Source organism: Zonotrichia albicollis, chromosome 13, assembly GCF_047830755.1.
Source record: "Zonotrichia albicollis isolate bZonAlb1 chromosome 13, bZonAlb1.hap1, whole genome shotgun sequence".
In the NCBI taxonomy this organism is placed as follows: domain Eukaryota; kingdom Metazoa; phylum Chordata; class Aves; order Passeriformes; family Passerellidae; genus Zonotrichia; species Zonotrichia albicollis.
Window position 1 is genome coordinate 12014300 of NC_133831.1, and position 24452 is coordinate 12038751.

A 24452-nucleotide genomic window follows, 5' to 3' on the forward strand; every position below is an offset into this window, starting at 1 on the left:
AACAGAGGCCAGCAGGGGATTTCAGGAGTGAGCAAGCAAAAAAAGTCTCCATGCGCTAAAATCCTGCACATTTAGGTTATTGTTTGGTGCTTGAGCAGCTGCCTTGTCTCACGAGCTCAGCATCCTTGTGGATCCCTGTGGGCTGGTGCTGGCTGCTCCTGGGCACTGACACCATCCCTTCCTTCTGAAACTGGATGCCAAGTTCCTGGCACATCCTCTGTTCTGCTGGGACAGAAGCAGCTCTGTTGGCTCTGCAGGTGATAAATTCCTTTAGTGCAGCCCAGCAAGGGCCACCTCCTCCTGCTGTGTGGGGGGCTGTTGCACAGGGGGGCTGACACAAAATAAACCCACAGGTTTTCCTGCAGGAACCCAGCCAAGCCACATGACTGGTTACACAGGAAACCCCAGTGCTCTGCTGCATGTTCCTCAGCAAAGGGGCACCTGCAGCCCCTGAGCCTGTGGGGACTCCTCTGCTCCCAGCACACTCCTCCAGGATGGTTTATCCTGGGCCAGCAGCCCCTCCCTGACCCACAGCAAACTGGCATCCCACAAATGGAAATAAAACAAGCCCCAAAGTCACATTATGGAAACTTGAAAATCCTGCTGCCTTCTGCTAAGTCACCGTGGAAAAAAAAACCTTAATTTTATCAGTAGAAATTGCCAACAAGAATTAGAAGAGCTCTTCGTTAAAGGCAAAATAAGGCTGACATTAGGCAAACTGATTTTGTATTAATCTTTATTTGGGATCATAGCACAGCAACTATTTGTGATAATATTGATCTATACACATTTGTAGGAGACAGAGGTGGGTTTGATCTGCTCATATTGAATTATCTTGAGTCAGAACGCAAAGGACAGTGTTTGTAGAGTAAATAAAACCTTTAAATTAGATTTCTCTGTTTAAAGTTGCTTTTAAAGTTTAGGGAAAAAATACTACACTGCTACTAAAAACAAAAAAAAAAAAAAATTCCAAACTTTCAAGGAAGATTAAAACTTCACTCAAAAAAGGCAACCATAACAAAAAAGTATAATTCAAATCTAATTGAATAAGATGGCAAGTAATGATTAAAGATATGTTCCTAACTTACAGATGCATGCATGGATGAGTAATTAATCTGCTCTCATACCATGATCATTCTGCTCCTACACTGTCTGACCAGGACCAGCATTCCCCCAGCTCATCTGGGGACATCCTGCTCCCTTGGAGTCCTTCCTCAGTGAAGTGGCAGCTGCTTTGTAATTTCATCTCTGGGAGGAACTGAGACATGAGCAGATAGCAGCTCATGCAGCAGATAATTTGATCAGACACTGTATTGCCTCCTCCTGCAACGACTCAGGAGCTGCTGGTGAGGAGGACTTGTTTGAAGAGAGGAATAATATTGCAAAAAGCATTCCAGGGAACCTGGAATGTGCTTCGTGTGCTTCACCTGTGCTTCTTCAGGGGTATCCACTCAGTGGGGAGGGAAAGAATAAAAAAATCAATCTTGTGCTAAATTAATCAGAGGAAATGGAACCATAATTCAGTCAGTAATCAACTTGACAGATGTAAATTAATGCATCAGTCATTGTTCATTCCTTTTTTTCTCAGTCACAGAGTTTTTAGGGGTGACATGTGCATGGTTCTCTTTGCAGAGCTTCTGGGCAATCAAGCACTGATAAAGGCCAGCATGGGGATGAACACAGCCCTTGCTGGGCTGTCTCCAGCCTCTCTGCAGGCAGGGTTTGTCTCCAAGGGACATGGAGGGGAGCAGGAGCAGTGAGTTTCCTTTCTGCCCACACCTTCCCAGGCTGCAGGCTCAGGTATTGTTGGCTCACATTGTTGAAACCAAGCACCTGTTTGTGTCCTCAGCCCTGCCTGCCTTGGCCCAGCCTGAAAATCTGGGGCTTCAGGAAACTCTGCAGCAGCTGCTACTTAGAAAAGTCTGTGGTCTCATTCCCAGAAGGACTTCACAGGACAGTATTACAAATGGCACAGTGCATAGGAATCCATCAATAATTGTAACAATCCCGACAGCAGGGTATTCCTTGTCTCTTGTGCTGTCAGCACAAGGGACATCACCATGAAAGTCCCTGCTCCAGGTGCTGTTCAGGACAAACTGCAGCAGGTCAGCATCCAGTGGCTGAACATTCTAAAGCTGTAGATGTAGCCCCATAAAACACAGATATCACCCTTGTTAACATTTCTAGCACATTTCTCCAGTTAATATCAATGCAGGAGCCATCCAGGAGCAGGAGGAGTTCAAACAGGATTTTGTTGTTGCAGAGAGTCCTTACCTTCCTTGGCCAAGCACCGCAGTCTGTCCTTCATCTTCAGCAGCTAAAAGAGGCTTAAAACACACCAACCCCAACAAACAGAAACCAAATCCCTGCACAAATAACCAAAACCAGACCCAGAGATGCCATCAAACCAGAAACACCTGGCTCCAAAGCACATTCCCTTTCCAGCTTCAGTGGAAGGCAGGACCCTCCTCCCCCAGGGCAGGCACCCACATCTCTGTAGCGCTTTAAAGACACCACCACCACCCTCTGTGGGACCCCCTAAAAGAACCTTGTGATGTCAAGAATGAGGAGTTGAAGGAACTGTTTGATACATGCAGAAATTTGAAGCCTTTCCCAATCTCATGGTTTTCCTCAAGCTTCAGGACAGTGGGCACTTTGGATTTTTTAAAAACCATAAATAACTAAAACAATCCAAAAAGTATCCACTTCCCATTGCCATTCTAACAGGGCATTTTGCCAGTACAATTATATTTAGGATATACTGTGAAGTTCATGGGTTTATAATTTTGAAGGACCAAGTGAAGAGTTACTTCTCAGAGGTAACACAGATTTAAACATTGCTTTGAAGCAACAGGTCATCCTAAATTCACACCTTCTCCACAGCAGATCACTCTGACTGTCAACTTTTTAATAATTACTGAGGCTCATCTCAGCTGTTTGAGTATTTCACTCCCCAGATACAATACCCACAGGGAGTCCCTGCTGACATTAAAGCACAAGAGCTCTGAGGAGGAAGCCGCCACCTTTTCTAGACTGATTTTATTGCAGTCTCAGCAAGCTGTCATTGCACTGCTCGTGCTTTAGGCACTGAGGTCAAGGCTCCCACAGCATCTCAGGACTCTGGGACCCTTGAGATGTTTGGCTGAAGTGAATTCCTGCTTGGGGAGTTGCTCTTGGTCCTTGCTGAGCCCTGCTGGGTGGGATTTCCCTGAGCCTTTCCCTGTGAGGTCATCCTGCAGTGTCCAGCACAGAGCACATTTTCCATGGGCTGTGCATGGCTTTGATAGTGCTCTGGTAACCCTGGAGGACCATTTTCCCCCTTTTATTCCTTTCAGTGCTCCATCACTTCTCTGAACAAGCCTTTTTCAGAACAGCCCTCACTCTTCTGCAGCTCACACATCTGTGTTTCTACAGCATCCTATAAAAGAGGAGCTATTTTCATGCTGTAATTTTCTTCACAAAAAACTCTTTGTCTACTAATGCAAAGAATAGAAAATTTCAGCTTGTTTTTAAACTAAATGTCTCTTATTCTGGTTGTTCATGCACCAGAAACTGAAGAGGTTCATCCATTCCCACCAGAACTGAAGAGCAGTTGTGTCCAGCAGCTCTGAGTCCCCCTGAGCTGGAGAATACAATTTACAAACCTGAGTTTATCAGTCTCCTGATTCAAACTCTAGAGTGCCCTCATGCTGAAGGACATTCTGATTCTCCTGTAATGCAAGAGTGCCTTCAGGTAGGGAAGAAGGATGTTTAGGTGATTTGGATAGAACTCCTTAATTGGCCACACCATGTGGGTCCTCTCAGCCTCATTAAGCATCTAACAAGGAAACCCTGATCTGCAGCATGGAGTTAAAATGAATAATTAGGGCAAGTGAGAGGAAACTAAAGAAGGGGCTCCTTCCTTTTTTTTTCGGGGTTTTTTTTTTTTCAGATTTGGTGATCCACACTGTAAAAGCCCTTGCTGTTAGCAAGCATGTGGATTAAAATACCTTTGTGGTCATGTGTGATCAGGACAACAGGGACAGAAATTATTTCCTTTTCTATTACAAAGTTGTTTCTTTCACCACGTGTCTACCCTTACACTTGAAAGGGAATAGAAGATCAGCCTAGATACCAGTTTCTCTACCAATAATCCCACAGTTTTGTTCAAAAATTCTCTATTTTTTTTTCCAGTGAGTAAATGGGAACAATTTAACAGCCACATTTCCACTGTGAATATTAAGAGAAAGCAGCAATAGTTAGTGACCTTTAACACAGACTGAACTTCAGGAAGGTGGGAGCTGGATGGTATCCCTGGATACTTCCAGGCAGTATCCCTACAAGAGCTTTTATTTAGATAGTTTTATTAGAAGCACCCCTGCTGGGCACACTTATTTTCTGGGACTGAACCATTTTCTGGTGCCCTTTGTTCAAAAGGCCACAGAACCCAGTCAGTGTTCAGGTTAAGGCATTGCCCAGGGTGCTCTGAGGGCATCACAGGGGTTCTCATCTGTGTGCAGCACCATTCATCACAAAGGGATTTATGAATCCTTTGGATCCAAAATTTAATCAACTTTCCCACAATGTAATTATTTAAATTGAGAATAATCTCCAGAACAGTGTGCTCACAGGAAAAGTCCAAGTTCTTGCTCCAACCTGGCTCTGCATCCCTCAGTGATGACTCTCTCTCAGTCTGACTGGGTGGCAATGCAGAACAATGCACACTGCAATTCCTGCTCCTTTAGAAATATTCTCTTGTTTAAAACATCTTTGAGAACAATAAAGAGTTTCCCTTGAAGAACAGTTTGGAGCACCTACAGCCTGGACTGTCAGCAATGGTGCAGCAAGCCCAGCTGAGTCTCAGGGATCTGAAAATCTCAGTTTTCTCTGCTTGCCTTCTCCCTGGGGACAGCTCAGAGCCCTTCTGACCCCCAGCACACACAGAGTGCTGCAGCTGATGCAGATGTTTGTGCCTTGAAGTGGGAACTGCATTTTCTGTTTTAAATATTCACATATAGACACTGCAGTTTGTACTGAAGGTGAATAAATGTCCCTTCCTAAAGGCTGCACTTGGCTTAGGGGGAGTTTTTGGTTGGTTTAAAGTCTTTCCGCTGCCACCTGAAATGAAAAAAAAGACACCATTGCATTAATTAGAGGAAGGAGCTGTGTGGAGCCTGTAACAGGAGCTCTGTGTGCAAGGCAGGGGGATGTCCTGCTGCCCCAGGAAACACCCCAGCTCTCCTGCCAGCTTTGCTGCCAGCTTTGCCAGCTTTGCCAGCCCCTCAGAGTGAGTCTCTGCCCTGCCAGCCTGGCCCAGCCCTGCTGGGCACACACAGGGCACAGGAGGGTTGGCATCAAACACTGCAGAGATCAGGGAATGCTCCTGGGCCATGGGGCCATCCTGCACTCCCAGTGACCCCTCCTTGGTGTTCTACAGTAGCAACAGGGATTTCCCCCAGGCTTTTGGACAGTGATATTTGGGTGTTTCATTTCCACAGATCTTTCAGTCTCTTTGTATTTCAGTGGCTCCTTTAGCAGCAAAGAACCCAGGTGATTGAGATTGTCTCCAGAATCAGTATCTGACTTGCCACTGTTGACATCCCTGCATCTGTCTAAGCAGACATCCTAGTGCTGTTCAGAGGCAATCTGAAGGAATTCAATCATTTCTTAATGGTATGAGAAAAGCCCTTGATTTATGCAGGCAGATACTGCTGGAGCTTTCACAGATACAAATGATGATGTAAACCACACTAGAGGCTTTGTGTACTCTGCAACACCATCACCATAACTCGTGTGGGAGTGCAGAACACCACTGCAAACCATTTTAATTATTTTTTAAAATTCCTGTCACCTTGATAGAAAGGCCGAGATAGATCACATGTGATACCACCTTCTGAAGGAAGATCCTGAGATTCCAGTGTTTGTTAACAGCTTTCTATCTCACACCCCATTCCTTACACAACCCCCTGGATCAGTATTTCAGTCATCATTATTTTCTAAGCAGTAAAAATCAGTCATTCCTCTATGTGCTTTTTCAGTAGATTACTCCTACTGAAGACTGGCAAGGGAGCTGGAAAAAGAAACAGGATTAATTTTGATGAGAAAAGCCCTAAATGAGAAGCAGCACAAGGACACAAGCACTGTAGGAGGAGTGCTGGGGTAGGGATGTGCACCAAAGGTGGATCTGGTTCCTGATCTCAGTTCAGCCTCAACACTCAGTTGCAGATGGATCTTCATTATAGAGCTTTGGCCCCTGTGAGCAGGGTAAGGATTGCTGAAGATGACTAATAGAGAGTGAAACAATTCATTGAAACACCAGGACAACACAAAACTCCATCATTTAACCAGTCCTAAATGTGAGCCAGGTTAATGGTGATCAGAAGTGGATAACTGATTTGGAGATTCATGAATGCATGTAGTGCACAAGTCAGGTGCTCACTGGTTATGACTGAACTATCAAGAATTTCATCATTCCTTCCCATTTTCTCTATGGAGGTTCAAAGTTTGTAAGGAAAGGAACTTTTCTGTGGGAGGGTTTGGATTTTTGGTTTGGGGTTGGTTTTTTGTTGCCCCAATATGGATTACATTTCCTACCTGGGTTCCATGCCCCATGAGCTGCCACCTGCCCTCTTTAGGTTACATTAAATACAGTTCAGACAGAGCTCAGCCTCCCAAAGACAAGACATGGGACATCCAGATCACAGTTCAAGCAGACTGATAAGGTAAAATATAAAATAATTTGCCCATTATATTTTTTCAAGCATTAAGAAATATTGCTATATTGCAACATTTTCCCAAAGATTTATATGAGAAAGTTGTGTGCCAAAAAAAAACAGTTTCCCAGAATAAAAAACCCCAAAAATTATAGTGTTTGTCCTATTCAAGTCACTACCAAGCTAGGTTGGATCTGAGCTTATGAAAGTAGCTTTACTTTAATGGATAAAAGAGAATTCTCATCATACCTGTTTCCAAGCCCTAATACAAGTTTCTGAGAAAAGTAATAGCTTTGGGTCCTGCTTATAAAACTGTATTAGTTCCAAGTTGTTTGAATATGAGAAAATAAGGGGAAAATATTCCTTGTCCATCAGAAAGTGGGCTGTTATACTTGCACAGTGATTTGTTTCCCTGCAGTGGTATTTATCATGCTGATAAAAGAGACCATGGATCTGAAAATGAGAAGATTTTTCCTGTTAATTTGAAACAGCACCTATACAAGCTGCTGTGACATCAACATAATACCCTACAGCCACAGCAGCTGGAAAGATTTATTTCCTGAGCCCTTCTGCAGCCACATTCTCTTTGCTTCTGACATTCTCAATTTGCAGGCTGCTGGTGATCCAATCTTCCTCATTCTGGCTCTATAATAAGGATGTCAATGCAAGGAGGGAGAAATTCATTATCTGATAGGCATAAGAGAGGAAGAAAAGGCAGAGTTTGCTGTCTAGGGGGAGAGGCCACCCTCTCTGCCTTGGAGGAGCTCCTCAAGGTCATGGGCAGCTTTTGTACCCGAAGGATGTCCCACATTGACTTCAGATAAAACTGAGCCATCCCTAGCACAGTCTCAGGTCTGAATAAGGTTTTCATTTTTTACTATTAATCAGTGAAAAGTTTTAATTCTGATTAGAAGCTATATATGCAGTTTAAAAGTTCAAAGAGTCTTTGAACTGCAGAGAAACTGAGTGTGAATTCACAGGTGTTGCCTGGTTAATGGCATTGTGTGGGCTTGGATTGTGCTGAGGGATCTCCCACAGCAGCAATGAACTGGCAGGATTAGTTAACCATTTGTATAGGAAGATTTACCTCAAATTTAGAAATAATAATGAATATCATCTGCTTTGGAAACTGTTAAATGTCATTGGTGCAGCAACTGACAGGAAAAAAATTATTTCTTCATTGACTTTGTCAAATAACTACGAAATGTCAATTCCAGCAGATAAGAAGATAAGAGGTAAAAGTTTGAAGCACTCCCTATAGAGTTAAAATTGAACATCTATTGTAGCTTAAGAGGTAGTTTAATTCTCTGTGTAGAAAGCAGAAAAGCCTGAAGAACAGAACCGTGCTTGAGAAAACCAAACATGCTCCTGGGCCTCCTGAACTGCAAATTCCTTTTCCCATACTATTGGTCTGGCTGGTGTAAAAAGGGCATTCCCCAGACTGTCCTGGTCATCCACTCATTTCCCAAGTTTTCTACAAGAGAATAAGAGAAATACTAAAGGACAAATAGCCTGCCCTGTTCTGAGCATCCTCATTGCTTCCTTTGAGTCCCACGAGCAGATGGTACCTCAGTGTGAACTTCACCTAAGTGAAGTTTCAGCCTTCCTCAGCATCCAGTGGAATAGCTCTGGATCCAACAGAGACATTTCTTTTTAGCTAATTTAAGGTTCAGCTCTTGTGGGCCCTTGGATTCAATGCCTGAGTAACATCCCTCTCCCCCTGGCTGCAGGGATGCTCCTGTGATCCAAACCCTTCCCCTTTTTTTTTTTTTTTTTTTTTTGTGCCACAGAAACAAGCAGTGCAATTTCTGCTGATTTCCAAAGGTTTATTTCCCAGGGCAGCAACAAGGGCAGGGTCCAGCTGATCCCTCTTGGCCAGACTAAACCATCTCCAAACAGGAACTGTTCATAAAGGCAGAACCAACAAAATCTCAGATCACTGCACTGATTTAGTGCCTCTGGGTGCTCTCAGCTCCTTCCTGACATCTGTCACTCACCTTCCCTGGATAAAGAGACTGCATAATCCAAGGGACTGAGAGAGGAAGGATAGCAGAAATGTGCTTTGAGTTGATTCAGAGTTTGAGATGCTTTGCTGCAATCATTTGAAGAGCAAAGGATTACAGAGGGTGCTGTGCACCATCCTAAACTGACCTTCCCACTGCTCCTTCCTAGCCCTGTACCTGTGTCAGGGCAGTGCATTTAAGGGTGCTGGGAGGTGCTGGGTCACCATCCCAAACAGTTTTACTGACCCAGGGGGACAAGGAATACTCCTGTCCTGTCCTTGTACTTCAGCTCCAGTTCAGCAAGGCAGCACCAAGCCCACCCTGCCCTCAGGAATAATCCCAGGCTGGCAGGGATGAGGAGGTGGATGATTCTAGAACAGCACATCAGCACTCCTTCAGGAGCTGGTCATGCACTTAAACAAAACCACTCCATGTCTCATCCTCTCCACCAGTCATATCATCATCTTTATTAAGATGATACATTGGAAACCAGAGGAAGACATTTGGTTATCTTAGCAGGATCCAGCTCTAAGATCATCCCAAAGCCCATCAGTTCCAGAGGCCACTGCAGCCTCACCAGAGCTGATGTGCCTTCAGGACAAAAGGAAATAGAACAAGACCCCACCATCAACACCAAACTCAGCTCAGTGTGGAGAGAAGAGACTCATTTGTGTGGAGGTGCTCCCCTTCTCTCTTCAGGGGTACAAGCACTGAGGAAGGGAGGAGCCACTCCTAATAAAGGGCTGCACGTTGGGTGACATATCTGCACACCAGGACATTTCACCTGCCAGGATCTGACCCAGCTGGAACTTCCCATGGCTTAAGGCCAAGCTAGAGAGGGGTCACTGTCCCTTCAAAGACAGGTTAGCAGGAGTGAGAAAGAACAATATGCCCCCAAAATGCCAGGCTGTTCTACACCTCCTTCAGTTACTTCCCAATTGGTTTGCTGAGATGCAGGAACACTGAGTAAAGTAATATATTGTGATAAATAAGGGATTTTTCAAAGTGCTGATTTATTGTCTGACGCTGCATGGACAGTCCAGGCAATTCTGCACTGGTGCTCCCTCTGAAGTCAGTGTTCTGCCAGCCACTTGTGTACAGCACAGCACAGTACAGAGCTCCCACTGTGGATAAAAGCCATGGTGTGTACATCCAACATAATTCATATTTAGAGGATTAGATATAAAATATTCATATTTATGTATGTATTATTTATAATTTGCAGTTTCATGGGAAAAGATGCAAACTACCTCAAAACAAAAGTGATAGCACTCTGCTAGTGGTGTTATATTTATGGGCTTCACATACATTTGCAGCTACTCCTATTCTGAATGAAAACCATAGCATTTTTATATGGAGAAATGCACAGTTTATCAAAAGAAGATGGTTTTGGATAAGAGGAGAAAATTTACAATATGTTTTTTTTTTCCCAAAAGTAATATAAACATCTCTTTATACTCCCACAAAATTCAAAGAATTTATATCCACACAGCATCTCATGCTGCTGTTGTTTGTCACAGTAGTAAGTCAGTAGTAAAGTCTGGAGGATCACACTCACAGTGTCAAACTGAAAATGGTGCCACAGGAGAAGTTTATCAAGGACATTTTGTGTTAGGAACTGGCCTAAGGGGACTCATTCATTCCTTCTAATAAAAGCAATGTTGCACTATAACTTGTCTATGTGGGTGACTGGGTTCAGTTAGATTAAAAGCATAAGCAAACCAAAAAGTTTCACACTGGTGAGAAACAATGGATAGAACAGACAGGACTTGGGACAGCCAAGGAAGCCCCAAAATGTGGTGGATAAATGGGGTGTATTGAACCAAACCACCTCAGCACCAGTGCAGGAGAATATTGTCTGTATGAAGTCACTTGAAGCTGTTGAACTTCTGCAGGTCCAAACATCAGTGCTCACACTGGGTGGCACCACAGGAACCTCCCAAATAGTCAGTGTGGATATTCCAGCTGGATTCCACACCTGGAAAAAGTAAAAGATAAATATCCTTAGCCAGGCCCTTCCTGTTTAGAGGATCTTTCCAAATTGGTCCCAAGTTTTTAAAGACCTGAAAGCACTCACTGCAGCCTCCTTCCTCCCCGCTTGACAGCAGTTTATCACCAATTCCACTTCAGGGCTATTTGACATTAAATTGATGGCCACAAGCCTGACAATGTGTGGGGCAACCTCACACCCCAGGCTCATGTTCTCATCACGCTGACAACAAAGTTGATTCTTCTGTTACCTTTGCAAGTCAGCCAAAATTACCAATAAATTTCCTGCCAGTACTTCCAGTTCAGGTGTTAATCCCTGCAGCCAGGATATAAGCTGCCGCTGCTGTGATATTTGCATCTCTCAAAGGCAGAATTTGCAAAAATCTGAAAATACAAGGCCTTGGAAAGCCAGCAAGGGTGTGCTGGACACATTACCAACAGAGATAGCTTTAAAAATGCACAAATGAGAAACACGATTCAAATTTTGTAAAGTTTTGGGAATCTGAGTTCTAGCACAAGGGCCTTACTCCCCAAACATATCCCATACCCAAAACTTCTTTGCACTGAATATTAAGTAGGACACTTGTCCATAACCTTTGATTTAATACTACAGCATGAATTTAATTCTCAGAAAATGAATTCTTGGTTTTTGGCGCAAGATACTTGGTAAAAGCTCAGCACATTTCTTGGCTGTCTGTCCTAAATGCCTATGGAGATCCTCAGCCAACAGTCAAGTGCTTCCAGAAAATTAACAATACTCCTCTACATGCTAATTCCCCTGGTGTTTCTAGTTGCTTCTCTCTGTCTCAAGCACCAGCCAATGATAACAGACACTGGCTTGAAGCCAATCTTCTTTCTAAACTTCCTGTGACTGCAAATCAAGAGGTGTCCCCCAAAGGAAAAGAGCAAACCTTGCTGAGAACTCTGATAACATCTATCCCTGTAAGCAGCACTGCACTTCCCAAAACACATACTCACTCCACACAATACTCAAAAGAGAAAATTTTTTTGTCCCTGATTTTATCAGGAAATAAATTCTGTACTTGTTCAACTGGCACATAGCCAGATAAAAAATATATATCCAGGCCAGATTGGACAGCCAAGCTTGGTATATGGCATCAGTAAAATTTTGGTTTACTGATGCTGAGCAGCTAATGGGAGAATTGGGGTTTTGGGTTTTTTTTTTGGGGGGGGGGGGGGGCGTGAGAGGAGGATTCTGTCTGCTAAAATCCTGAATCATTTTCCCATAATTTCTTCTCTTTACCATTAACAATTCAATCCCCCATAAATACATTTCTGGGCAATTAATTCCCATGTGTAATCATGCTATCAGTTGTTTCTCTAAGGGAATATTATTGTTTAACCTTTGATACTGTCTCTGTGTCTCAAAAGGATGTTTGACTTGGCAATAAATTACTGTAGTTATTCTTCCTTAAGGAGATTTATTACTAAACACAAACAATGCATTTAAAGATTTTTATTTTTATCCAGAGTAAAGGAGTTGCAACCAAACAATCCCACTCTGTATGAGTCTCCTCCTGCACTACAAATCAGTTTCTTGGCATGCTCACAAACCAAAGCAAGCCATGTGCCACAAAAGGAGGCTCCTGTGCTTCATTCTTGCCCAAAACTTTCTCTGGAAATCCTCAGAGCCTTCTTACACCCCTGACAACAGGCAATTCCTCTGTTCCTCTTGTGTCACCCTTGAGTCAGGAACAGGAGTGAGGTGACACATGGACTCCAGGTCTCTCCAGAAGGGTGAATATGAGTTTCTAATAAACCAATTCTTTTATACACCATTCTGATACAGGTAGACCTGATTGGGCATTAATCAACACCCCATTACACAATTGGATAATTAAGACACCATTTGGTAAACATTTTACCAAAGAAAACAATTGTTCAAAGCACCAGCTGCAAGATTGTTTTAATTCTTTCTCTCAGCCTTCTCAAAACTCCCCAGAACAATTCCTGGGAAAGTTTATCTGGATTACTCTCTCTGACTAGCCTGTCACATCCACACCTCTAGCAGTTCACCTTTTGGAATTTCCACTTTGCTCCTTGTGCACTTCATTTCTTCAGCCTCACTCAGTTCATGGTACAAGGAGTCTTGGCAAGAAGGAGCCATGGGAGCTGTGGATCACAGAGCCCTGGCTCCAGCAGGATATTTCCAATAAACAGGGCAGCTACTGCTCATGTCCCACTGGAGTCAGCTCCTGGCTGCCCCAGGGATGGGGAATAACCGGGATTTCCCTGGAGCAGGGGCGGTGCAGTGGCTCTGTGACCCCTGTGACAAGTGACACATTCTCCTGTCTCTCTCTCTGTTCCCAGCCATCGCCTCGAACCAGAGCAGCGCTTCCAGCGCCTTCCCGAGCGCCGGGGAGCACGGCGGTGACAGCAGCCTGCTGGTGTCCCCGCTGCTGGTGGCAGGCGTGGTGATCGGGCTGGTGCTGCTGCTGTCCTGTGCCACCATCGTGGTGGGCAGCCTGCGCAGGGACAGCCGCGCCCGCCGGGCCCGCCCGGGCACCGCGGCCGCCGACGGTAAGGGGGCACCGGGAACGGGCAGGGCTGGGAATGGATATGGAATAATGGGGTCAAGGTAAGGGGGCACCGGGAACGGGCAGGGCTGGGAATGGATGTGGAATAATGGGGTCATGGTAAGGGGGCACCGGGAACGGGCAGGGCTGGGGATGGATATGGAATAACGGGATCAGTGGTAAGGGGGCACCGGGAACGGGCAGGGCTGGGGATGGATATGGAATAACGGGATCAGTGGTAAGGGGGCACCGGGAACGGGCAGGGCTGGGAATGACATGGAATAACGGTATCGGTCACAGTAAGGGGGCACTGGGAATGCCTGATCGGGCACGGGCAGGGCTGGGAATGACATGGAATAACGGGATGGGTCCAGGCAGCCTGGCAGGGTAACACAGCTCTGTGCTGGGTTCCCACTCGGGTCATGGTTAACAGAACCAGCCAGTGCGGCCAGCGCCCCCTGAACAGCTCATTTCCCTCAGTACAGGACAAGATTTATTCTCTGCTGTATTTTCACATCCCCCTATAGCCCTGGTGCAGCATGTGCTGGAATTTCTATTTCTCAGAAAGGCAAAGCTGTTCTCATTTCAGCCAAGTGCACCAGCCTACAACAATCACTGGGCAAGTGCCGTTTGTCTGAGTGCAAAAGTGAATATCTGCCTGGGAACAGAACAACAGGGCACCCAAATGTCATTAAACTGTCACCACCATTAACAGTGTCAGTGATGGCATCGGTGTCACCACAGCCATCATCGTTACAGACTCAAAAAGGTGCCAGTTCCTACCTCCTAACCAAAATAAAACCCATAAAACAAAACCAACACATCACCAAAAAACCTTAAAGATAATTTGGGAATATCAAGGAGTTAATTTTTGAGTTGTGTTTTCAGCCCTTTTGGGCTTTGCTAACAAGCCACTTTGTTAAGAAAATGAGAGAAGATTATTTCTATTTGAGGAAAAAACAAAACAGTTTTAAAAGTTACTGTGTAATTCTCCAGACAGTAAAAATTCCAGTGATAAATGGTGGAGCATCAACAACCATATCCCCTGTGAGCACATCCTCCACCTGTGAGTACATCCTCCACCTGCAGGTTGTTATGGGTGCAGTTCTGTGCAGATCATTGAGAGGTTCTTTATTTATATAGAAAAGCCAATAATAGTGAAACACATAAAAATGCATTGGCTAAAATGTTGTTTTCACTGAGGTAAAATAAATTATCCATTGAAGTCAATTGAACTTCATTTAGTAATTTAGACCAGGGATTCTTATGTCTAAACTAAACAAAATCTCAGGATCAGTTTGTCCTCTTGGAGCAAGGAATCATTTCTTTTTGGCTTTCCCAGAAATATTTATCCAGATAAGTGAATAACATCTATATTTTGGAAATCAAATTTAGAGTCAAAAAACAATTGAAATGCAAAGTCCCATGGCAACCTACAGAGGGAAAATAAAAACAAAATCCAGAAAACTAATGCCTGCTATTACAGTAATATCAATTGTCCTAATTTTCAGCAGCTACATTGAGGATTCAATAGTTAAACCCAAACTGGAGTTACTTTTTGGCCCAATATTTTGGCATGATAAATACTGACCAATAAGCTTTAATCACTGTGTTTAAATCTACTACTCTGATAGCTTCAACTCCTTGAAAAAGCCTAAAGCCAGGCAAAAAACAGAAAGGAAAATTTCCAAACTCCTTGCTAGATATAACAATGTTAGAGTTGGGGAGATATTCAAAAGAATAATCCTAAACTAAATTGTGCCACACTATATACATGGACACACACACACACTAATTAGCCTCTAACACAGAAAACAGCACTAAACTCTTGATATTTGTGGAGCTGGGAAGCTCTTGCATGGAAGCATTAAGAAGTCCCTGGCAGCAGGATGATTTTTCTGTGCTCTTTTCCAGCTTTCCCCATTTTTGTCAGTGTTTACTGAGAGCAGCATTTTCTCAGCACGCATTTTCTCTGCCCCTCCTGTTACACCCTCCCAGGATGGACAAACTTCCCATGGATGCAGCTGCTGGAATTTCAGTCACCCCACAAACAACTGAAGCTGCACATGGTGGAACCCACCCTCCTTTTCAGCTTTTGAGGACAAAGAAAAGCTTTGGAACTTCCAAGTGCAGCACTAAAGGCACAGCGCTGTGTGCCAGAGTAAGCTCACCTACAGATGGGCTTCATTTACTTCTAAAGAAATAAAAATATCCCATGAAAACTGATTGTTCCAAAACACCCACAACTCGTGTGCCTCAGGAAGGGTTTGTTTTCTGATTTCAGTGTTGTACATGAGTGACAGAGCACCCAGCACAGGAGGAAGAGCAGCCAATGTAAATTCTTGTTTTGCAGCTCCCGATGGTTTCTCCCACGGCGGCTCCTCGGCAGAGCTGAGATCCACCTGCAGCGAGGAGCTGCCCCCAGGCTGTGATTTTGACTCCTACCTGGACATCCTTTCTCAGGTGAACATCATGTATCCTGATCCACCTCCATGGTAAGCACTTCCTGACATTCTCAGGGTTACAGCCCTGCACTGGCAAAGCTCACTGCAAAAATTCAGCTCACAAATTCTGAATACAGACAGAACTTGTTTAGCTTGAGTATAAGTTCAAGTTTTCCTTAGCAGAAGATATATTCACTAAATAGAGATGGACAGGAATTCTCATTCAGTGTTATTCACATTCAAATTTATCATAGTGATAATGTACTAATGAAACATGCAAGTAGAATCACTTAAAATCATCTTTCTTTGAACAAATGCATTTACAAGTCAAAGTTTCAAAGTCAAAAATACATACTTTTTCCAAGAATTTCCATGTTATATTTATTATTGACCTTGAGAACGTTCAGATCAGAGGAAACAGAAAAACAAAATTCCAGAAATTATACAGCAGCTGCTAAATTGTGTGCCCACATTCACAGGTCCAGGCTCACTTGTGAGCCACAGGAGCTGCACTTTGGGCCATGGGCATCTCCTTTATGTGCCTCAGGCCCCTTGAGGTCCAGAAATTAAGGAATTCAGGCACTCCCTCCAATGAACCCACAGAAATCACTTTAAGCAGAACATCACTTCAAGCTTTCTGCAGTGCTGTTACAAACAGCAAACACAGGTTGGACAGCCATGCTCCCCTTTCTTTTATTTTTTTTTCTTTTTAAGCAGACTCTTTTTGAGTTAAAGCACTATCAGACCAGCCCTTTTCTGACTGTGATACAGAGCAGCTCAGCACTATGAGCACACCAGACATGGATCTTTGCTTTTTTTATTCCATGCATGTTCTACAAGCAGCAGTTATGTATTACCTGCTCATCCTATATAACTAATGGGCTTTTAGGGGTTGTGTAAATATTTTACCAGAAAGCTCACATGTGAAAAATTACTCTGAGCCTGGCATCTAAATGTGTACAATTTCATATAAACCCACTTAGGAATTTAGACTGGATTTTGGGCCCACACCCACGAATCTTTCCTAATAAAAGGCAGCCAGCTGACACCCAAGCAAACTCTGAGTGGGCAGCTGGCCAGATTCCTGAGAACAAACTGACAATATAGTTCTTTAGCTGACAGATCATCAAAGATTGTACCAAAGGATGATTCCATTTCCAGTTGGAAACAGACACAGAGAAGGTTTTTTCCATTTCTGTGGGGTTGTGTTTGAAGGAGATGTGAGTGGCACAGGACAGCACAGATTGTTCACAGTTTGCAGTAAATTCTGCAGTGGCTCTGTGACAAGCCTGCCAAGGGTTAGTTGTCTTGTGTCCTACCTGTTCTCAGAACATTCTGGGACACATAAAGGTGTCCAGCCGCTGCCTCCTCAGGTTCCCTGCTGGGCTGAGTGTCCCTGAGGATCCACTCTGCCCACACTGAAACCACTGCTCATCTCAGCAATCACAGCCCTGCATCACAGGCCCAAGGGAAAGATTGTTGTGAATGCTTTGGCTGCTTTCTCACTGCCACTGCAGTTCAATATTTTAGAAAAAGTAGCTTTGGCAAATCATCAAAATCTTAGTAAATTTTATATCTTAGCAACACAACTTGGGGAACTTCAGGGAAAGAAGATGGCTGAAAGCAAAGCTACATGGAGACTTTCAAACTTGCTATTAATGCATTCTCCAGACCATTGTAACTGCTCAGAAAGCACAGGGTGAGAGGCACTGTCTGAGTTATGCATTATGTGAAGCCTGAAAAATTCCTGTACATTTCCTTTATATTCTCCTGCATGGCATAACACTGCAGTGTCTGTTTTTAATTAGTAGAGCATGGAAATTATTTGAAAGCTGACTGTCAGAAATGGCCTGGAAGCAGAAACAAGACATGCCTGACCTTGTGCATTTAAAATATTAACTCCCTGGGATCAATCTCATTGCACATGATAATATTTTGAAGAGTAGGTTTACTGAAACATAGCACTGCCTAAATGAATGCAATTCCTCCTCCTAATTCCTGGAAGGCAAGATGTAATTTAAAGCTAAACTAGCATGGCCAAAAGCTAATGATGCAGCTGTGGCATCAGCAGAACAGAAATGAAGAGCAGCAAGGAAAGCAACTGCACTGGTAAATAACTCCTAAAAATCTTTGAAGTGAGAGAGTTCAGTGGGTAAAAAGCAGTGGGTGCTGCCAGGATAATTTCCTTGTATCCACCTGGTGCTGCAAGGCCAGCTGCACTGCAGCCCCCAGTGCAGCTCCTCACCCCTCCTGCCAGACCACACACTGCAGTGGTTTCAGCAGAAAGCACAACACTGTCTGGCCAAGGGGTGCTTATTTAGATTTTATAACTGAGCTTTAAACCACAAAATGAGTGGAAAAGGGATTGAAGGGGAAGGCTGATGAAACCCAGAGTCAGTCCCCATGTCTGGGCTGAGGGAGATCTCCCTGTTCAGGCTGCCCACCCCCAACTCTCCAGGTGGAAGTCCAAGAACTGTTTATACAAAATACTATTTATAGAAAAAATTGTTATTGGTAAATTAATCTATGAAAAATGCCTTGGGATATTAGTATTTGCTCTGATCTCTGAATCACAAGTTTCATTTGTGACTCAATCTGATTATCTGCACAGACACTTCCACTAACCCCTTTCTTGCATTAGATTTAGAGGGATGCCAGGCATGGAATTCTGTCATTAGCCTGCTGTGGTTGCAGGGTGGTTACAGAGAAGCCATTTGGTCAATTTGTTTTGACAGCCCAAAATATACAGTGCTGCTATCTATAAACATCCCTTTAGGATAGTTAATGGCTTTTTAATTAATCTCAGATCTGTGCTAGCATCTGTCACATTGATTTTACATGAGGTGTAGATGGGAAATAGAAAAACAAAATACAGGGGGTATGAACCAAGCAGTTTCAGAATATGTGGGGTTTGTATTTCAGAGAATATTTCTGATATGGACAGATACTGGCAGCAGGGCTGGAAGTCAATGTTTCACAGTCTGTGTCACCAGACATGGCAAAGCCTTTGTTTCTAAGAAAGATGATCCCAGTGATCTCCCAACAATTCTAAACCACAGAATTCAAATCCCTCCAAATGAGCAAACTGAACACATCCAGCCAGGACAGAAGGGAAGCACAAACTCCCTGCCACACCTTACCTATCATCTTGGTCAATATGGCTTGGAAAGAAACACTGGAAAGCCTGTAAATCCAATATCTGCATTTTGTTCAACAGTGGGAGTAAAACCACACTGTTGGCACTGTGGGGATGAAACCTTTATAGGCAGAAATCATGAGCTCACGTTCTCTGTGCTGAGTTCTGTGTAACACACACTTCTAGTGAGCATTGCTAGTTATCTTCTTACAAAGACATAGCAAGGAAGCTGGTTAAAAATAAATTGAGTTCCCATGTTTGAAGTGGATTGAATTACAGTACCAACTAAAGTCCAAGTAAATTAAAAACAATTACATTTTCTTTAGGAGAGTCAGTAAATCCAAGCAATGAGGAGATTTCACAGCAGGAAAGGAATTTTATCAACTTCTCACCTTGTGGCCAGGGAAATGCATCTCACCCCACTGCATAAGTGCTTTTTCACTCCTTAGTGACTGGATATTAATGGCATGTACAGAGCTTTAGGCAAGCAAGGGGATTCCTTTTGCATCTGAGCCTCATGAGTGTCTGACACAGCATCCCTGAGGAATGGCTGCTCAGGAGATGCAGGGATTCACCTTCAGAATGGTTCCAATCCTCTCCAAACTTCACACTGAATGTTCCCCACAGGGCACATGAAGTAAAAACCCCTCAGCCCCCTCTATCCCAGCATTCCTATTAAATCACATTGGGTGAGGGTTTGCCTGTGGGCTCACTGTTCCTCAGCTGGTCACCCTGCCTAATCTACAGGATCTGTTCTACAGAAAATTATCTTATTTAGCCTTGATAAATCCCAGTATTCTCAATAACCATGTTCAGCCTGCATTGTTTAAATGGGCAAATCAATTTAAAAATTACTTTAAAATGGCAAAAGGAAATGCTCCTGTCTCTAAGTCAGACACTAATTTCCCTTTAAATATATATTTTTAAAAGCCTACTTAAGGGACTTTCTTTTTTAAGATATTCTTTTCCATCCCCCATTTCTGAAGATGCAAGTTAGCCAAGCCATCCTCCTGGATTTTCTTGAAAGGCAGAATTAGGCTTGCAGGGAACTGACATAAAATCTTGCTATATTGTGCTGTATTCCTTTGCCAAGGCTGTTTTCCTGAGAGCAAACCAGGTGAGGAGCTTTTCCCACGTTACAGTGACAGCTGGCAAAGCATGAGATGGACTTTTGGGGTTCAGTTCAGCTCTTACTTCAATACCCCCACTGAGATTTTCAGTTAGTAAGGTAAAAAATGCCACTGGAAATATGACAGGTTTATAATTCCATCAGGTATCATGACATGAGCTAAAACTCTCAATTCCTTTAACTCCAAATTCCAAACACTCTAAAGCCCCTCCCTTCACATCCCAGTGTGTATCAGGGATAGAAAGAAATTCCCAATTATTTTGGCAAACTTCTTATTTCAAGCTTAACTTTATTTACAGCCAATTTATGAGCATTTCTTTCTGTGGCATTTCCATTCCTCTTAATTATTCACACCTTTCTCTTTTTTCTTGCCTTTGTAGTCAAAAATGCTCTCACACCTCAGCCTGCGTGTTGGGAGGCCAGGGCACAAAATTCCCTTTGCTTTCTGTCATCAAAAATATCTGTGGGCTCCTTCTGCCCAAGCTCCCTTTACACCTGCCCCAGTTCCACTCTGCAGGTGCAAATTATTGCTGCATAAACCCCCCTGCAGCAGGGAAAGCAGCAACACCTGATGGAAGGGAAGCACCAAGGGTTTCTAACCAGAAATCTGCAGTGCCACACAGAGCAACCACAACTTAAAGCTGCCAAATATTTGATGAGTGTACTTTAAAAGCAAAGAGTGTTTTTCTCTGATTTCCCAGTTGCATATTGCAGCCAGTACTTCCTTCACCTGCTCAGGATTCATTCCTGGAATAATTAGAGCAAAGCCCTTTCTTGGAATATGATCCTAAAACTTGTCAAATGGAAAACTTCCCCAGACATCAGCAGGTTCTGCTGGCATTCAGGAATTGGTGGTGGTGTTCAGAATCCTTTTTGTGGATTAGCTCCATGGCTTGGGAAGCTACAAATTTTTATTTAACTGATTCTTGTTACTCAATCAGTGCCCAGCATCCTTTGCTGTGCAATGGTTACAGAAATCCAGAGACCAAACACTGCTGATGGCCAAGGAGTTCTTACTCTGTATGAAATTAAAGCCAGGCTGAATTGTATCATATGAAATCTCCATCCTAGAATGAGACTTGTTTTATTTAAAACATTTATTTCAATTGTTTAAAGCTGCACAATTATGATGAAACTGCACTATATTGCTTCCAAATGTTATCTATGTTTTCATGAAAACAGCTTACACCTAATTTCATTTTTCCTCTGGAATATTTATCAATCCAAATTGTAACTTCCTCAAGATTATTTTGACACAGAGTGCAGAACAGAGATGCAGCCTTTTAGTGCTCATTAACACAAACAGTCCTATTGTAGCTCTGAAGAATTGGAAATTCCAGAAATAACTAGGGACAGAAAAAAAAAGACAGAAAAAACCTAAATTTCACCTTTCCTGTCTCTTTAATAGTAAAGTTAATTAAGCCCTAGATGTTTACTTGAACAACACCTTGGGTTACATTTTTTTACTATTTAAAAACATTAAAATAAATATGTAAATAAATATGCATAAAATTAGAATTTCAAATGGAAAGTGTCAGTATCAAAAATAAACCTAGGAAAATATCCTAGCTTATGACAATGTCATTAGAGAAGCAGTTCTGTCAGAACTGATATACTTCCCCATGGTAATAATAAATTATTATTAAATTAAAGAAAATAATATATTTTAGGAAAGAATATGTATTCTTTCCTAGAATATAGGAAAGAAAATTTGTATTCTAGGAAAACACACCTCAAAGAACACATGGGCAGATTTCCAGGCTGCTCTCCTGCCATCCTGGCTGGGAGCAAATTGTGCCATCACAGAAGGCAGAGTTCAGCATTATCAGCTCAGCTGCCTACATGGGCATCAAACTCATCATTATTTTTTTCATCTGAACCTCCTTGCAGAGAGTTACAGCACAATTGTTCTGATTTCAGCTTTTCTGTTGGGTAACATGATCATGCAAACATCCTTTGTGCTGTTTCATCCCAGCCCCAGCCTGGCAGCACACAGATGTTCCAGATCCAGGGTCCATTTTCAAAAGAACACAAAATGCAAACAGTGCAACAGGAGCAATTTTAGCAGAGTTAGAACATACAAGAAAAGTACAAAGTGAACCATGAGACATCTACTGCACAACAAATTCTTCATTCCCAGCTCTGCCTTTCCTCACTTCTTGTTTGCATCTTAAAAAGTTCTGTCAGCAGAACCTTCCTGCCCAAGAGAGGGGCTCCTAATTTAGGATGACAGCCAGTTAAAGAAGCTCTTTGGGGTTTCCCTGGCAACAAACCCATCCTAATACTGCAATGAGACCAATCAAATTCCCAAAGTTCTTGCTCCTCCTGCCACACCCTGAGTCAGCAAGGTCATCCTGGAGAGCTGCTGCCATTTTTCCATTTTTGAGCATCATCCCTCCCTGCAGATCCCATTTACCTGCAGTGGGATGCTCACAGACATCAGCCTCCCTTGCTTTTCCCAGGGAAATTATCCCTCAAAAACTCAGTAGTGTGTCTGAACACAGCAGTGCAGGAATTGTAACAAAACCAAGGCCAAACCCATGCAGACAGCAGCACATTTCAAGGGCAGTACCCCCTCCTGCTCATCACTCCTGCTGATACTGCACCTCCAGACAATACAAGTTTTGCAAAGCTGTGGATTAAAGTGGATTCACTGCAAGTACTGCAGCCAAGGATTTTTTCAGGGCTGGTATCCACAAGATGCAGTGTAATGAGTCCCTGTGATCCATTATTTATGTTATGGTAACACAACACTTTCCAAAAGCATTTGCTTTCCTGACTAAAAGGATTTTCCTGTGACTGCTGTAGTGAACTTCAAGCCTGAGCTACTTTTACATGTCCAAGATCTTCCCAGAAGTGATTCTGTCAGATAAAATAGAACTATTGTGGTGGGTTTTGTAAAAAATTAACACATATTTTTGTTTTTCCACTTCATGGTCCTGCATTTTCAGTTCAAAACATATATATATATATATGTAAATGAATATATAACACATATAAATATACCTATACACACACATATTACACACCCCTTTGTGGTTCCTGAGGTTGCAATTTGATGATTTGTGAGCTGCAGTCTCTGTCTCTCCCATTTCCATTTCCCTGGTGTTCCTGGTGCCCCCCAGCTAAACTGGGAGCTTCTGACTGAGGCAGCCAAACCAGGAGAAATCTGGCCCAGAAAAAACTCACACATTAAATACCAAATAAAAATCCAAACCAAGACAAACCTCCCAACCTTCCCCCCACCACCACCCCCAAATCTTTTTGCCTGTTTAGCTCCAGATTGGGGATCAAGGTCTGGCTTTATTTTAAAATGATGACAGTAAGGTTTTAGTCCAGCATCACTCCCATCAATACTTGCTAATCACCTGAAAGAAATTATTGCTATTGAAATTTTTTCTAAGTAATCCTTCAAATCTTTTGAGGAATGGTTTTCCAACACCACCATACAGTGGATGCCTGTCCAACTCAGTATTATTTCTTATAATACTTGCTTCAATTCTCTAATAAAAAAGATCTTGTAAAGTCATATAAGTTTACATATGATATGTCATATATGTTTACATACATATTAAAGTGTCCTTGAAGTAGAGACTGTAAAATAGAATTCATGCTTGTAGAGTTGATAATGCATTATTTATCCTACAGGAATGCCTCTACAACAGCAGTCAGAAAGCACAACCAAAGTACTGAAGCTGTTAAACAGAGGAGGGAAATAAACAAAATACAAAATAAACAAACAAAGAAAAACAAAAACCCTAAACAAAAAAAAAAATACAACAAAAATACATTTCAAAAAACCCACAAAACACTTGGAAACAAAGAAAAAATACAAAGTTGAAATCTCTTTTATGACCTTAATTCATGTCCACTCTGCCCTCACCAGAGTGCTAGGAACCTTATCTGCAGCAGCAGAGTAGGAGCTGTTTGCAATGTCAGCTCTACAAGCAAAGATCCCATGCACAGGAAAGAACACAGGAAATGAACATCAAGATCATAAATTGATAATGAAATACAAAAAGTTATTTAAAAAAAACCTAAAACCTGCAACTATTTCAATTATTTGTAATTCTCTCCATGGCCACAACAATCTGCAGTCACAGCTGTGAAGCTGCCAAAAAGCTGTTTAATTGAAAGTCTGGCATGTGTTTTTTACTACCTTACTCACTTTTTAAAATGTGATCTTAATTGCCAAAAATGAGGCGAAAGAACATTATTTGCTTTTGGAGAAAAAAAAATAATTATTTTTATCCATCATATGTATGAAGAACAAAATGCCCCAACACAAATACATTGATATTTGGAACTAAACATTAAAATGCCAACCTCTTAATACCATAACTCCCACCATTTACTTGACCCTTCAAGGTCTCCTTCCTAAGGGATCCTTCCCCTGTTTATCCCAGCCATCAGTTCAGTTCTCCAAAGCTGAGCTGTGCTCCAGGAAAGGCATTAAATTAAACCCAAGGCAGAGGAACCATCTGCAGATGATCAGGTAACAGCAGCAAGAAACAGTTCCCAC

General features: G+C 42.7%; 1 protein-coding gene across 1 annotated transcript in view; it reads left to right on the forward strand.

Annotated features, from left to right (window-relative positions):
* The window catches only part of BEAN1 (brain expressed associated with NEDD4 1), a 53188-nt gene that overhangs the window by 24281 nt on the left and 4455 nt on the right, over positions 1-24452 (forward strand). Inside the window, exons 3-4 of the mRNA XM_074551030.1 lie at positions 13016-13225; positions 15575-15716. Of these exons, the coding sequence (XP_074407131.1) occupies positions 13016-13225; positions 15575-15716 (352 nt within the window). The remainder of the gene's footprint in view (positions 1-13015; positions 13226-15574; positions 15717-24452) is intronic.